Source organism: Elgaria multicarinata, chromosome 17 (genome assembly GCF_023053635.1).
Source record: "Elgaria multicarinata webbii isolate HBS135686 ecotype San Diego chromosome 17, rElgMul1.1.pri, whole genome shotgun sequence".
NCBI classification, from domain to species: Eukaryota; Metazoa; Chordata; class Lepidosauria; order Squamata; family Anguidae; genus Elgaria; species Elgaria multicarinata.
Genome location: NC_086187.1, coordinates 23,641,548 through 23,658,874, shown reverse-complemented (window position 1 = coordinate 23,658,874; position 17,327 = coordinate 23,641,548). Strand labels below are relative to the sequence as shown.

Sequence of the window (17,327 nt, the reverse complement as noted above, 5' to 3'; positions counted from 1 at the left end):
CTCTGAACACATAAGGTGCTCTTATGGTGCCTGATATCTTTTCTGGGCTTGAGATAATAAGGCTGGCCCCTGTTTGATCTTTTCATTGGAGGCTGAAAGAATGCGGTGTGATAAGATGTAATGGCAACAGAATAAGGATAGGTGGGAACACAGAAATACCTTGGATGAGAATCAAATGGCAACTTCTTTTGGCTGACATTTAGCTTTGCAAATTAATGTGGCTCTTCATCTTTAAGACATATGGCAGCAGGATAAAAGCAAATAGTTCTGTTTATTTCAATTCATCTGTTCCTTGCCCTCCCCCTCCCCCAAACCCTCTTTTTAAACCCGTTTGCTCTACCTCAAAGTCCTCTTGCTTGTACTTGTACAGGTGCTGGTAGGGTTTTATTTTTCACTTAGCCAATAACCCAAGTTGGAGAATTCCTGGGAGATGAATAATGAAAGAGTACTGTCTCCTTTGAAAAGTTTTCATATTGTTAGTGTCATGTGCTTGTCCGTTATCGGTACGGTAAAAATAGACACAAAATTTCACAACAACTTCAGTGATCATTCAAAGAGCTGATCCTGTTTTTGATTCCAGATATTGCACCCACATTTACCCGGCCACCAGCCGATACCACAGTTACCGAAGGGATGACGGCGGTTTTAAGATGCGATGTTTCTGGAGCACCAAAACCTGCCATTGCATGGAAAAGGGGTAAAACCTTATTATTCTGTTGGGAAATCACTCCCATCGCCGCGGTTTGCCAGGAGGAATTAGCACCGCGTTAACTTCTTCATGCACGGCCAATCAGTGCACTGAAACGATTCCCACATGCTGTGTTTCAGGGAACCAGATTTTGGCCAGTGGCTCCGTTCAGATCCCCAGGTTCCTTCTCCTTGAGTCCGGAGGGCTCCAGATAGCACCTGCTTTCCTTCAAGATGCTGGCAACTACACCTGCTGGGCCGTCAACTCTGAAGGAATCCTCAATGCTTCTGCTGCTCTCACCGTGTGGAGTAAGGGCTATGTTTGTTTTAAACTTTAATATTAATCAAGGCCTAATCAGTGCTCATTGTGCCCTTAGGAAATCAATTACAACATTTCCATATCACTGGGGGTAGAGGGGGGGGCTGAATAATTAAATGGGAAGAATCTGCATAGAATCTGCATCAAAGCGATTTGCAATACTTCGCAGGAACTTTGGTCCTGTTCAGACAACACGCTAAGCCATGATAATTAAGCAATTTGAGCTAACCATGATGGCTTAGCGTGTCATGTGAATGGCGTTTTTCCTAACCATGGTGGCTAAATAACCACGGTTTAACCATGCTTGCTAACAACTTGCTGCAAACGGGTTAGCGGCCCTAACCATGGCTTAGCATGTTGTCTGAACAGGGCCACTGTGTTTCTTTTGACATAAGCGATTGGGCAGGTTGTTCTTGGGAGTTTGTATCTGACTCCTTTTACTGAACCTTTCTGCTAGATTCATTGACCTCGCTAATTTCAACTTTTTGCCCTTTCTAAAGGAGGCGTTCAAACCACTTTTGGTCATTCCAGCCACATGTCGAAGGCAAAAGGATTAACATCTGAATTATTTCCAATATTTCTATTGACTGTAACGGTCTGAGTTTTAAGATGTTGTATATTTTCTTCCATCCCTGAACGCAAAGAATAGCCTGCGAACTGATTTTTCCTGGCAGTGCACTTGACATCTCTGCATTCCAAAGTGCATGATAAGTTACACCAATGCCTCCCCGATGTACATTCCTAGAGATACCTGCAGATGTTTCCAGTGATTCATGTGCTACAAGACCTGCTGCTGCGTGGATGTTCAATCTAATGCTATGCAACTGGTACACGGATCAAAATGTGTACGGCTTGTTATCTAGGAATATGTCAGTGGGGTGTGGGTAGAAGAGAAGCTGGTAATCTCCAGTGGACGTTCCCTTCTGAATATATATATATATATATATATATATATATATATATACACACACACACACACACACACACACACATGCACAGGTTGCCAGTTCTTTTTAATGTCCTACTAAATCTTTAAAATTTGATTTAATTCCATGGCACACTGTATGCACAGCAGTGAGAATGGCGCTATTATATAACCTGAAGGGCAAGCAGAAATATTCAGCACTTTCAGACATGGTGCTTAATGGTGTCTTGTGTTCACTCCTGGCGCTTGACTCTTGTTCCTTGGATAGAAGTGTCTTCAGGCATTATACCTTATTATTGCTTCTGAGAAATGGGACTGTGCTCCCATTTTCTACTTACCTTCCTGTTTTGCACCTGGACTCAGCTGATGTGCTCAGCAGCCATTCCCTTTATGCGCATGCTAGCTAAACCTCTAAATGAATAAAAGGGATGATTTTGCCCATCTAGTTGAGGCACTGAGGAGGGGGGAGGGAAGGAAAAGGGAAGGCTGGGAATAGTTCAGTCCATGGGAACACTTCCTTTCTGTCCTCCCTGAGGTTGCCTTTGCAACCTTGGAGAGATAGCCAGTGCAGTTCTCTTGGCACCAGCTATGAGGGGGAGGGAGCAGAGAGCCCGGACTCCTGGGTCCGATGTCGGAGCGCTGTTTCCAACCTTTTGATTCAGGAATCCAAAGTATCTACTGGGCTCTAGACTCTTATCTAGGGCCCCCAGGATTAACATTTTTTTATGCCAGGTTGGTCAAATGCTCCTTCATCTCTTAACCAATTTAGCACCCGGTCGTCATTGCTCTTTTAGCCTCAGAATGTGCTGTTGCAACCTGGGCTTGTGATGCAATTTGATAGCGTTACTCCAGGTAGCTGATCAACTTCCAATTCAGCTATATTTCCACATCTCAAAAGTGAGAAAAGTAATGACATCCCCCGCCTCTTTTTAGGAGTCGCGGAGGGGAGGTTGTGATGGGAAAGGTGACTCTGGGGCTTGAGATAAGGGATGTGTCACGTTTGATGTTCAAAGCACGCAATACATTGAAAATAGCTAGTTATTCTGGAGAAATGCCAGTGGCCCTGCAAAGGGCTGGCAAAAGACTTTGTTCAATTCTGAAGCCACAGGAAAGTACCTGCTGGTTTATGGGCATTGCGCACATTCATGGCAATGGATATTCAGTTCTACAAATATTTCTGAGTAACAAATGCTATATATGCTGCAGTACTACCGTAACACTAAAAGGTAGTAAATTCCTGGGACATTTCCTGTTTCAAATCAAACACAGGCATACATTGGCTCCATCCTAACCATGGTTAAAAAATCAAGAGCCAGTCATGGGAAAATCTGCAGTCTCCACCCACCCTCTCACTTCTCTGCACAGAATTGTCTCTGGCATCCTTAAACACGAGGATGTGAAGTATCTGGATTGACATTAAATGCAGCTGGTTAATGCTAAGCCAGGTTCCCATTAACCCAAGATCTGAAAGTCTGTTTAAACTGCTGCTTACGATCCTGGTTACAGGGAGCCCGGGTTAGCATCATTTCCGTGGACTCCACCTAAGCAGAGCGGGGAGATTCAGTCCAGGAAAGTGGGAGGGTGGGAAGTTAATCACAGGGTGGGAACTTAATCACGCTCTAATGCATGACGAACCCCCAGCAGTAAGATTTTCTCCAGATTTGCTTTCCTAATATCATCGTGCCCCCATGACTGAACCCCCACGGGAAATTAAATATGGGGAGAGGATGTGATTCCTCCTCATGACATTTCCCCAGTAAACACCGACCATAGAGAACTTTGCACTTTCATATGCTTGCTGGATGTGGGGGTGGGTGGGGAGGAGAGATTACCAATGGCCTGTCTCTCTGCCTTCTGAGGGCAAACTCCCGAGTCAAGATGGAAGTTGGCAATTTTAGCTGAACTGCGGGTCGTGTTCTTTTCAGATCGTACTTTCATCGTCCGCCCTCCTGAGGACAGCACTGTTATTAAGGGAACGACAGCGATGCTGCAGTGTGGAGCCGCTCATGACCCGAGAATTTCAATCAGGTTCGTAGCGTCCGCCCTTGTTTGTGTAGTTTGAACTTGATTTTACAAACCATCAGCACTGAATTAGGTGAGCTCTTTCTGGGTGCCAGGCTTTGTGCTGGTATGCCCAGCGACAGCGCCCTAAGGTTGTAGGTTGCCCCATTAATCACGTCAAGTCCTTTTTATTTTTCCACTCCAACCTTATATATAATTTACAACGAGCTACGTTCCACTTCATGACTTCAATACAACTTCCCATGATTTACTGTCAAGGTTAATACAATATCAATAAAACTGACTTGTCAAAATCTGATACTTAATGAGAATAAAACCCAAAGCAATTTAAGGGGATTGTAGGAGCTCTTACAGAGAGGGTCTTGAACATTCCTGAAAGTGTCACTCCTGCTCCTGAAAAAAATAACAAAGTATCAAATTCAGCCCCGCGTAATGGAAAGTACAATATATCTTTCAATGGTTATACTCTACAGCCCGGAAGTAGAGGAATTCCCTCTCTATTTCGTTGACAGGATGAACATGTACATAAATGAAAAGCAACACAGATGAAATAGGGAAAATCCAGCTAAGGATGCCACAGTTCCCTTTAGAGAATGTTAAACAATACCATTTGTGTAAAAGAAAAAAGAAAGGTGTCTAGACTTGCATAAAGAGAAGAACAGTATCTTAGAAGCTTTTTTTTCTTGTAAATGCCAGTAGGGTCATGAATATGAGTTCCACTACAGATGGGATAAAATAGATCTGTTCTATAAATCATAACTTTGATGGGGGAAATGTGGAATGGATCATGAATAAAAAATTGGGAATATTTAGTGCTAAGTATAATTAGCATTTATATAGTGTATTTCAGGTGTTTGAAGCTTTTCACATGCATTACCTTAGTAATCCTCGCAACAGCTGTGTAAATTGGGCCAGGATATATTCCTCAACCACAACAAGAAAAAAATCAGATGCGCTGGTTTTTTCCTTGCAATTTAAACTCAAATACGTCTGAAAGCAGTTCATTGCCATTTGCTGTAAATCTTTCCCTCCCACTCACCCTGAATCTTGCAATGATATCTATAATAGAACTTTCAGTGGATTGGGACCAATATATGGAGAGATAAGGAGTAGCAGGGTACAGATGGAGGAGACAGGAAGTGCCTTTTATCATGACTCTAGTAGGAAGTAGAAGGAAGACCTGTGGTATGTGGGCTTGCATTCTATAAAAAGCTACATTTTTTACTGTCTGTGGTAAAACACATCATAAAACATGAAATAAAAACATGGGTTGAAAATAGGGTCTTCAGTAGGGGTGTGCTCCGCTCCGTTACGGATCCCTGGATCCGAAGCGGAGTGGGCTGATCCGGACCTCCGAAGCCTGGTTCCGGAGCGGATCGGGGGAAGTCCGGATCGGCTCAAACGGTTCAGACTGATCCAAAGCTAACAGAGCCAGGTAAGTGGGGAAGGGAGAGGGGGCTTACCTAGGGGGAGGGGGGCTTACCTGGCTCCGTTGTCCACCGCGGTCCGTGCGGTGGCGGATGGTGGAGCCAGGTAAGGGGGGAGGGGGCTTATTCAGCCCCCATTTTGTCCCCCTTTCCCCACTTACCTTCCTCTGCCGTCTGCCACGGAGGCAAGTAAGTGGGGAAGGGGTGCAAAATGGGTGCCGAATATCAATCTTGACTTCTGGATCTTCCGGATTCAGTTCCAGAGCGGATCAGGGTGGTCCAGATCGACCCAAACCAATTTGGGCCTGATCCGGAAGGTTCGGATTAGGATCCGAAGTGGTTTGGGGACCCCATGCCCAGCCCTAGTCTTCCGCTCTAAGGGGGGGGGGAGGAATCTGTCACCTGGCAGGTTCTGGAAACAGACCCCAGAGCCGGTCCGGGACTCGGTGGGCCTGGGGTGGTGCCCAGAAGTATCTTGGCCAGTTCAGAAATCTTTTGTGGAGCTGAACACAAGATCTGTTCATTCATCTAAGAAAGTCTTCCCCAACTGGTACCCTGCAGAGGTGTTGTAGAACACAGCTGGAGAGTACCAAGATGGAGAAAGCTGATTGAAGATGTATATTAAAACAGTAACAACAACACAGCTGACATCCCCTTCTGTCAAAAGCAAGTAAGCAAGCCGACCAAACACGGCCTGGCTCAGGTTGGCAATCCTGGCTTTGAACCTGCTTTGTTAAAAAAAAAAAATCAATGGGAAATTTGCCATTGATTTCTGAGGAGCTGGACTGCACCCTTCATCTTCAACTATAGTGCATTTTATTAGTCTTGCAGGCCTCTCACACAGTCACTGCATCCAAATGAGCCCTTGGAAGATTGCAAGCAAGCATCACTGTTCGACATAATTATTTAGCTCTGTTTTTACCATATAATTTCAGCACTTGATATTTCATCATTTTTAACGAAATAGACAGCTGAGTTTAACAGTCTGAAATACTGTGACAATCAGGTATGTTTGGAAGAAGGACAACGTTGTCATAAATCCATCTAGCAGCTCCCGAATCACCATCGAGAAAGATGGCACCCTTGTCATCAGCCAGACGTGGTCCGGTGACATTGGAGACTACACGTGTGAAGTCACTTCCTTTGGGGGAAACGACTCCAGGGTGGCTCGGATGGAAGTGATGTGAGTATTTCAGTAGCTGGCAGCTTTGGGTGATTATTCCCAGTTGAATTTTAAGATGTCTGGCTGCTCTTTTAACAACGTATTAGTTTGATGTGTTTTTAATCAGTTTTATGCATGTTATAGTATTTTTGTATCCAGTGTTGTTCCCCACCTCGATCCAGAGGGAGAGGTGGATAAGAAATAAACATTTTATTTATTTCTGTTAATTCTTGGCATTTTCCTCTTATTTTACCCCACTGTGTTTCCCCCCCCCCCACTTTGACTTTTTCTTTGTTTTAAGAAACACAGTCAGTTATTTATTTAGTTTTTGCACTTATATCCTGCCTTTTCATCCAAGGAGTCCAAGGTGAGACCTTCCACTTCTCCATTTTACCATCACAGCAACCCTGTGAGGCAGGCAGGGCTGAAAGTCAGTGAATGGCCCAAAGTCACCCAGCAGACTTCATGGCTAAGTGGGAACTTGAACTCTGCCCTCCCGAGTCCTAATCCAACACTCTAACCACTTGTCAACACTGTCTCTCACCTTCATTCTAATATAGTTGTCTCTAGTAATCTGCAAGCTTGAATTAGATTCATTACATACAAGAGCCTTCTTCAGGTGTTATCAAACCCTACCTGTGGAGGGGAGATGGGGACACATGTTCCGACCGCAGCCCGTCCATCACAACTTCCTGTGTTGATGGGGAAGGTCTGTAGTGAGTGTTCCAAGGGATCCCATGGAACTGTAACCACATTCAGCCAAACACAGTTATATTTTAACTTCAGAATTTCCCGCTCAGCACCTGGAGGTCAGGGTGGAGGAAGCATCCCCATCTGCCCTCCACAGATGTGATTTTATAATGCCTGAAAAGGACAAATTGAATATTTTATAGCTACTCTGAAGTTTCACAGCAAATAGTAGTTTACGTAGTATTAGTAGCTACCACTATCATCTTACAAAGAGATACCTTGATGCAGTGAAACTTTCCTCATCTTCATTAAGAGCTGGGTTTTGACCATGGTTATCCATATTAAAAGCTTGGAAGATACATATGAAATCCAAAGGGAACTGCAGTGGTCGCTCTTGCTTGGCTGAACTGAGCCCTAAGCACTGATGGAAATGGAATGTCAAGAGAGCAGGCGGTTTTGTGGCGCAAGAGAAGGTGATATTTGAATGCAGTAATCTTTTACTGTAAACCTGTGTACTAATGTTTTTTGAAGTAGCATCCGTTTCTGCTGGCTGGCCACACTTCATCTTCCTTTTGCGAAGATGCCTGAGGCTGCTTCTTCAACCCTGCTGTATAACATGTTCATTTCTAACGTTTTGTTACATTCATCTTGGTTTTATTACAGCGTCGCCACTTCAGTGCCAAGCCGAGATTGAATTCTGTTTTGAAACCATCCATTTTTACATTCTCTCCTTCCGTTCTTCTCCAGGAGTGCATTCGTACTCCTGGTTGAAATCCAAGGCTGACAAGACCATTCTAAACAGATTGCTGCCTCTTGTGCTTAAATTGTTGTCTCCTGGGCCTCTTTGGGGACCTTGAGAACAGGCTGTGTGCAACTTTATTACCATGGCACTGAAGCCAAGCAGCCAATGTGTGTTGACGTGCAAACCACTTGCTGCATTTTAAAAGTGTGAAGGTTCTCCAGGCCCTTGCACTCTCGTCTCTGTCTGCAATCTTTCTCTCTGGTTCACTGACCAGGTTCTCTAGCAGCCCTGCTACTGGAGAGTATATTAACTGGGAATGCTGAGAACTGAACCCGGGACCTTCTGTCTGCAAGCTTATGTTTTACTACTAAAACATGGCACCTGTCCCATCACTCCAACTCGCAGGGTCATTGTCTAGCATGGAGCCTAGTGGTCTTCCTTTGTCTCCCACAGCCCACTTCCTTTACTATAATTTCTTTTCTTCCTTGACCTCGCAAAAGTAAGACAAATGATGATGAACCTTCAGGACAAAGTCCATGGCCCCAATCGCTGTCCTCAAATGAGTACGCAGAGGGGTGGGTGTCAGAGGAATCCATCCAGGGGTGGGGCTCCTTGAGCTTTCATCAGCTCCCCCCACCCACCGCACAGACTTCAGCTCATATTCCCATCAGCTGAGCTGACTCAATCTGCATCAAATCAGCCAGTTTGCAAATTGTGGGGGGGGGGGTCCCCTCCATTCTGTGGCCATACATCTTTAAGGGCACAGTCTTGTGCATGTTTAGGCAGAAAAAAGACCTACAATGAGGATGATCAGGGGTCTGGAAACAAAGTCCTATGAGGAAAGACTGAAAGAACTGAGCAGTTTTAGCCTGAAGAAGAGAAGAATGAGGGGAGACAGGATAGCACTCTTCAAGGACTTGAAAGGTTGTCACACAGAGGAGGGCCAGGATCTCCTTTTGATCATACTAGCGTTCAGGACACAGAATAATGGGCTCAAGTGACAGGAAGCCAGATTCCGGTTGGACATCAGGAAAAACTTCCTGACTGTTAGAGCAGTACAACAATGGAATCAGTTACCTAGGGAGGTTGTGGGCTCTCCCACACTAGAGGCCTTTAAGAGGCAGCTGGACAACCATCTGTCGGGGATGCTTTAGGGTGGATTCCTGCACTGAGCAGGGGGTTGGACTAGATGGCCTTGTAGGCCCTTCCAACTCTACTATTCTATGATTCTATGAACTCCCAGCATTTGCCAACTAGCTATGTTGAGTTGGGAATGTTAAGGGTTGTAGGACTTTCCCCCGCTGCCTAAACATGTTTAGGATTTCACCCTAAGGATGTTGCCTCTGAACAACCAACATGGGGAAACTATAGGAGCATTAGAAAGAAAAGTCGAGGTATAAGCTTAGTCCCAGTAATGTAAACTAAGCCAGTTTGAATTTCTCCATTATTAAGTGAGAGTTAATAATAGTGATTGTCACAGATGTATAGTAACAAAACTCCAAATGACACCCTGTTAAAAAACCATCTCGTTGCGGATTCCATCTCCATATATTCCTCAAATTGCATCGACTGCCTCTTACCATTTGTACTCTTTTTATTTGCATGCTTCATCTAAGTGAGAACAATCGGGAAGAAGTCAGGCAGAAAGTAGATTATCTTTTCCACACAATAGAGAAGGGTTTTTTTTTAGTAATTTCCAGCCTCTCTGGTGGGCTATTATCCAGGAAAGAAAAATTACTGCTGCATCCAAATTTACCTGCAGTGGGGGAAATATACACACTCATGCATAAGCACAAAAGAAAAAGAAGCCCCTCTTCTCATCAAATGCGTATCCTTATTTTGAGCCCCTATTTTAAAAGGTCGGGTCCTAAATATTTCCTGACGTCCTCTACAGAGGTAAAATGAGTGTCCTGTAATTGAAATTGGAAATCTCTTCCCTACAATGGGATCAAATTTCTCTTGAACTTCTTCTGATATAAAACTATAAGACGGTATAATCATGAAAGATCCAATACCACTGAGAGGCTTTGCTCTAAATGTAGAGTGGAAAAACTACAAAGGTGCAAGTGATAGAGCGTGTGATTTTGCATGCAAGAATCCCCGGTTCAGTCTCCAGCGTTGGCAGATAGGCCTGAGAAAGACTCCTGCCTGAAATCCCGGAGAGCTGCTGCCAGTCAGTGCAGACAATACTAGGGTGACCCTATGAAAAGGAGGACAGGGCTCCTGTATCTTTAACAGTTGTATTGAAAAGGGAATTTCAGCAGGTGTCATTGGTATAGGATCTGGTGAAATTCCCTCTTCATCACACCAGTTAAAGCTGCAGGTGCCCTGCCCTCTTTTAAATCTGGTCACTCTAGTATAGCTCCTGCACCTTTAACTGTTGTGATGAAGAGGGGATTTCTCCAGGTTCCCCATATATACAAATGACACCTGCTGAAATTCCCCTTTCTATGCAACTGTTAAAGATACAGGAGCCCTGTCCTCCTTTTCATATGGTCACCCTATTTATTTATTTATTTATTTATTTATTACATTTCTATACTACCCAATAGCCGGAGCTCTCTGGGCGGTTCACAAAAATTAAAAACATTCAAAGTATAAAACAACAGTATGAAACCATAGTATAAAATACAATATAAAAGCTCAACCAGATAAAAACAGCAGCAATGCAAAATTACAAATTTAAAGCACCAAGTTAACATTTATTTATAGATTGTTAAAATGCTGTGAGAATAAAAAGGTCTTCACCTGGCGTCTAAAGGCATATAATGTAGACCCTAGACAATACCAAGATAAATAAAGTTGTCTGAATTGCTGTGAGGCAACATCCTGAGACCTGAGTTCTCTAGAACACACACAAAAAGGAAGGTAGCTGCATTAGTCAAAAGCAAAATCCCAGAAGAAAATTTCCAAAATCCACATCCCTAGAGGAAGGCATGCCCCCTTTAAAGCATCCCAAATGCTTACGATGCATAGCCCAAATACCGTATTTACTCTGTGTTTACTCGGTACATGTCCCACCAGGGTCAGTGGGATTGACCTCCACGTCAGCGTGCCTGGAATTGTAACCTAGGGGCTGAACCAGAATCCGGTGGCAGGTGCAAGCCTAGTTAGTGGCAAAGTGGCAGAAGGGAGGGCGTGGTTTACACTGGAGAAATGGAGGAGGGAGCTTAACCCTTCTCACTTGATGCTTTGTGCCTGATGTGTGATGCAGCAAATCTACAAGTGGGACCTCGTGCTGTGGGGTGGAATGGTGGAGGAAAAGCGACAGGCTGGGGAAAGATGAGGCCCACGCCCCTCCCATCCATCCCTGCTGCAAATTGTAACCTCCCCTTGGCTAGGGTGGACATATAAAAAGGAGGACCGGGCTCCTGTATCTTTAACAGTTGCATAGAAAAGGGAATTTCAGCAGGTGTCATTTGCATATATGAAGAACCTGGTGAAATCCCCTCTTCATCACCACCACAGTTAAAGCTGCAGGAGCTAACTAGAGTGACCAGATTTAAAAGAGGGCAGGGCACCTGCATCTTTAACTGTTGGGATGAAGAGGAAATTTCACCAGGTTCCCCATGTATACAAATGACACCTGCTGAAATTCCCTTTAAAATACAACTGTTAAAGATACGGGAGCCCTGTCCTCCTTTTCATAGGGTCACCCTACCCTCGGCTGCTTTGCAGCAGCCCAGGATGGTTCTCTACAATGAATCACCTTCTCCTCCAACTTTGCAGCTCTGTTTTGCAATATGGCTTCTCCCATCTGGACCTGCCACCAAACTTCTAGTTCAGCCCTCAGTCATCAGGATTTGTTTGTTTAGGAGCGTTTTAGGCCCTGCGTTCCTTCCTCCAGCTGAGCCACTTACCACAAGTCAAACTTCATGGCAGACTTGACTTAGAAAGCCTTTTGTGACCACGAAGGAAAGCCTTTTCGTTTCTTTTCTAAATAAATTGACAAGGAGGTTTGCTTAATCTCCCTCGCCTTCTTGGTAATCCTCTCTTCAGTCACAGTCTCTCTAATTACCTGCTGTTGGGCTCTCCCCATTCCCCTTCACTGCGAAATCTCTCCAAAAACATGTCTGGTTTATTTCCCTTAGCAAATAGCTTGTTTTTAGCTAATTTTGCAAGCCATTCCGTGGGTGTTTGCTGAGTAAATTTCTCAGCCACCCTCTCTCTGGCAATTATGAACTGCTTCTTAAACCTTAGGGTCATTTGTGTCTACCATGTATCATCTTTAAGTATCTAACATTGTGGTTTTGGCAAAATAGTTCTCTTTTGTTTGCGTAGTAAGGAACATGGAGACCTTGCCAGGTTCCCAGGAGGTACCACGCATAGGCTGTGCCGTTAAGATGAGGCTTTCACTATCTGAGACCGTTTTTAGATTCTGGCCTTGCATATCTCGTTCTTATTTTGCTACAGAGAATGGCCCAATATAGATTTACCCCCAAACTGAGCTCCAGCTAACAAACAAATAATTTCATGGATTTTAGGAGGGGGGGAATACAAACTTAGCTTTCTTAGAGAGGAAAGGGATACGGGATTCATGAAAGCATAACTGTGCATAGCGGTGATGGTAACTCATTTCTCACCCTCTTCACTCTCAGTACTTTCTATTTTCCTGTATTCAACCTGGAAGCGTTTCTTCAGTTGAGATTAATAATTGTTAATCTCCACTTTTGTGTACAATTGAGAGACCAAGAGATTTCCTTACTCAAGTGCTCCTCTTCAGTTTTAAGCAGTCCTTTCTGGTGAGAGATGTTTCTTGCATGTTCATTGACTTTGCCTCTAGGGACTTTGGTGTGTAAGCATCATCTGTTACTGGCCATTTCAGATTACAGAAGGCAACAGTTTGCTGTACTTATATTTTAGGGTCTTACAAGGTAGAACAGAAGGCCACTTCACCCACAAGACTGGTTGAGTATTTGCCCTTGCTGGTGCTCAATCAAGGTTACTGCTAATCTGGTCCAAGTGGTGTAAGAAACAAAATGAGGTTGTGAAAACATATCCCTTTTAATGAGCACACTATGTACTAATGGAGGGTAGTGAAGATTGCTTTAGACTGAGAACTTCAAATTGATTGATGTTCCAGCATATTAATATTCAGATTTGCAGGAAGCCTTGCAAGATAATCAGCCCAAACCAAATCCTAAACAGGAACTTGCATTTAAACTAAGGATGACCCAAAAGGAACATCAACTTGTACAATGTTTCCCCAAACGAGGATCAAACCTATTTTCCTAATGAGTGTAGACAAGATTGACATTCAGTGTTTCCGATGTCAAGGAGTCTATTTACATATCCACTAAAGACAAGAATTTGAAACAGGCAGAAACAATTTCCTTCTCTAACAACTTTTGTCTTAAGCAAAAGAACAGGAGCCGGAGCCCTGATCTGCTTTAATAGCGCAATTTCCAGTATCTGCAAAGTAACTTGGAATGGATACATTTAGATTGACAGAAAGTCAGACCCAACTAATAAACACATTATTAGTATTAGTATTAGTATTTCAGTTTGCTTCCCATCACAAAAAGCAGTCTCAAACTGATTTACAGACATACAAATGTAGAAATCCGTAATTACTATACCAGGGGCAGAAACCAAAATTAGTATGACCCATAATCAGCACAACAATGCAAATGAAAATAAATACTATAAAAATATAACCTAAAAACAATGCCGTACCAGGGGGGAAATAGTGCTGAAGTAGCAGCAGATTAGGAAAACAAATGGCAGCAAATCAAATTGGAAAAATAAGGCAACAAGGGGGAGGGGCTTGTCAGTGGTGGCCCCCCAATTATGGAACCATCTCCCCAACAAAGCTTGCCTGGCGCCAACGTTGTTATCTTTTCGGCGCCAGGTTGAGACTTTTCTTTTCTTTTCTCCCAGGTATTTAACATATGCTGATTTTTTTTTCTTAAATGACCCCATAATAGTTGCTTATAAATGGATATTGTCTGTTTTTATGGTTTTAAATTTTGTATATGTATTTTTAATGTTCACTGATATGATGATGATGATGATGATGTTTAATTGTATCCCGCCTTTTGCCCAATGCTGGGCCTTTGTAAACCGCCCAGAGAGCTCCGGCTATGGGGCGGTATATAAATGTAATAATAATAATAATAATAATAATAATAATAATAATGGAACCCTTGCACATTTAGGGGCCGGAGGTGTGTTAAAGTACAATTTTTGCTCCGAAAATGAAAGTGGGCCAGCAGTTGGTGCAGCCCCAGTCCATATTGGGCCTGGATGGAATCATAGAATCATAGAATAGCAGAGTTGGAAGGGGCCTACAAGGCCATCGAGTCCAACCCCCTGCTCAATGCAGGAATCCACCCTAAAGCATCCCCGACAGACGGTTGTCCAGCTGCCTCTTGAAGGCCTCTAGTGTGGGAGAGCCCACAACCTCCCTAGGTAGCTGATTCCACCGTCGCACTGCTCTAACAGTCAGGAAGTTTTTCCTGATGTCCAGCCGGAATCTGGCTTCCTTTCACTTGAGCCCGTTATTCCGTGTCCTGCACTCTGGGAGGATCGAGAAGAGATCCTGGCCCTCCTCTGTGTGACAACCTTTTAAGTATTTGAAGTGCGCTATCCTGTCTCCCCTCAATCTTCTCTTCTCCAGGCTAAACATGCCCAGTTCTTTCAGTCTCTCTTCATAGGGCTTTGTTTCTAGACCTCTGATCATCCTGGTTGCCCTCTTCTGAACACGCTCCAGCTTGTCTGCGTCCTTCTTGAATTGTGGAGCCCAGAACTGGACGCAATACTCTAGATGAGGCCTAACCAGGGCCGAATAGAGAGGAACCAGTACCTCACGTGATTTGTTTTTAAATGGATATTGTCTGTTTTTATGGTTTGGCCTGGAGGGTGCAATCTCCCATATTTGGGGCTTTATTTATTTAGCATCAGGCTGTGCAGTTTGCACGGCCTTCTCCATTAATTATTGCTCCCTTTGTACCGTTGCAGAATTCCACCAGAGCATCTGTTCCTTGATTCTGCACAAAGGTGGCTCTTTTGATTTGGAGTTTAATAAACGGTGACATCACAGCCGTTTCCCCTTCCAGTAATCACTTTCACCAACTCAAACATAATTTTGTTTCTCAGCTCAGGTTCTGTAGCCTGGTACACAGGTTGTAATAAACTATGGACCGTGGTTCAAACCTAATGCAAAATTAAATTCATTTCCCCTCTACTTCACTTCAAACCACAGGAAGGGATCTGCAATTCAGAGCATGCTTTTTACAGCTCTGATTTAAAACCACATCCCAGGTCTGGAATTGCACTTGTTTATGAATGTGGAATCGTTGTGGTTTCAGATAGCGCTAAGTGTGCAGCAGCTTAATAAATTATGAAAAGAAATGAGTACATTTTTTAATTAAAGAATGTCAAGTACAATTACTGCTTTTTGGTCTGACCAGCAAGGGTCAGCAATAATTGATATTGAGAGAGAACTTCCAGAGAGCAGTCAGCGACAAATTGCTAGGTTGGTTGCATTTCTCCATTCCTGAGTGAGAGGTTTGGAGTCTGCTCTGATTAGAAATGCCAAGAAAAAAAACAGGTTTCATTAGGTATAAGCAGGGCCAACTCAAGACATTCTAGGAGCTAAGGCAGAAAATCCAACAGCCAATTTACACCTCCCCACCGTCATGGTAAAAACAGTAACAACATCAACCTCCTACTGTTTGACTAGAGGCATCTCTACATTAAGAGGAAATCACATTGCCTTACCGGGGTTTTGTGTTCCCTGTTTCTTTTGCGCAGTTGTAACGCGCTGCTTTACACAGGCAGAGAGAGGCGACCACGTGGTCTATAACTGAAAACTTCCCTCCTCTCAGTGTTCATATACTTGAATGGGACAGCACCTTCTAGTGGGTGCTTTGTAGTGCAACTTTGGCTGAACACAACATCCAGGTTTTTGTTTTTTTTAGAATGGGACAACCGGGAGAAGGCACGGGAGACATGCAGGAGGTTGACAATATCGTCTAAAAGACCCGCAAACTTCTGTAAATGGCTAGTCATGAGTGTGCCATATATTGTTGGCGTAGAGATGCTCTGGGTCAAGGGACAAATATGGAGCTACCACTGAATGTTAGCAAATAATAGACCATGAGATTTATGATTGTATTTCTACCAATGGAGGGGCAGGGGTGGATTTGAGCACATTGCAAGCAGAAATTCAATTCCCAGCATCTCCAGGTAGGGCTGGGGGAAAATCCCTCTGTGAAACCTTGGAAGGCCACTGCCTTTCTGTGTAGGTAATACGGAGTTAGATGGACCAGCAGTCTGACTCAGTATAAGGCAGATTCCTGGGATAAGCAATCCTTTTAGCTAGAGAGGCTATGGCTGCATGTGCAAAGGGTCCCAGGTTGAATCCCTGGCATTCCCAGGGTAGGCTGGGAAAAGACCCCTCTAAGAAACCCTGGAGAGCCTCTCAGAGCCTCTCAATGTAGCTAATACTGGTCCAATTCAATGTGAGACGACTGCTTATGTTCCTATATTCTGCCTAAAAGGCTTTCTGGTAGGGCTGTGCTCGGACCCCCCGATCTGCTTCGTGGCCTGATCCGTAACTTCTGGATTGGGCCCAATCCTCTTCGGGCCAATCCGCCCGTCCCTCACTCCACTATGCGGAGCGAGATCCGACTCCGCCGCCAGCGCCGTATGGATGTCAGCGCCGGCGCCAGTAAGCCAAACTCCTTACCTGTGTCCATCATCGCGGGCTTCAATTTAGGCCCCAGCTTGAAGCTGGAAGAGGCCTCGGCCTTCACTTCTGGCTTCAACCGGGGCCTCAATTGAAGACAGTGATGGACGCAGGTAAGCCTCCCTCCTCCTTGCCCCCTTACCTGGCACCGCTGCCGCTGCATGGAAGGTGGCGCCGGTGGCGCCAGGTAGGCCAACCTCCCGCCCCCTTACCTGCGTCTGTCGCAGGCTTCAATCGAGGCCCCGGCTTCAAGCAGAAGAGAAGGCCGCAGCCTCTTCCGCTTGAAGCTGGGGCCTCAACTGAAACCCGCGACGGACCGCGATGGACACAGGTAAGCCTCCCTCCTCCCTGCCCCCTTACCTGGCTCCTTTGCCGTTGCCGCAGAGACTGCGGCAGCAGCGGCAGTGCCAGATGAGTCCCCCTCCCCCCCTTACCTGCGTCCGGAGTTCCGGATTGAGGCGATCCTCTTCACCTCGATCCGCAGGGGCCCCCCACTCTCTTCGCCTCCGCCTTTTCCAGAGGCGAATCAGGCCACCTCGCTATTGCTTCTCCGACCCGAAGAGAAGCGGAGCACAGCCCTACTTACTGGGTGCTTTTCAGCTGACTGCAATATGTGGTGCATACCCCACATCTTTTATAACTCATGCGTATGTGGGTGTGT

General features: G+C 44.7%; 1 protein-coding gene across 2 annotated transcripts in view; it reads left to right on the top strand.

Moving 5' to 3' along the window:
• SDK1 (sidekick cell adhesion molecule 1) overlaps positions 1-17,327 on the top strand; it is a 563,777-nt gene that overhangs the window by 322,365 nt on the left and 224,085 nt on the right. For both annotated transcript variants that reach the window (XM_063143659.1, XM_063143658.1), the window contains exons 10-13: positions 581-697; positions 829-996; positions 3,857-3,959; positions 6,387-6,563. In XM_063143659.1, coding sequence (XP_062999729.1) covers positions 581-697; positions 829-996; positions 3,857-3,959; positions 6,387-6,563 — 565 coding nt within the window. The remainder of the gene's footprint in view (positions 1-580; positions 698-828; positions 997-3,856; positions 3,960-6,386; positions 6,564-17,327) is intronic.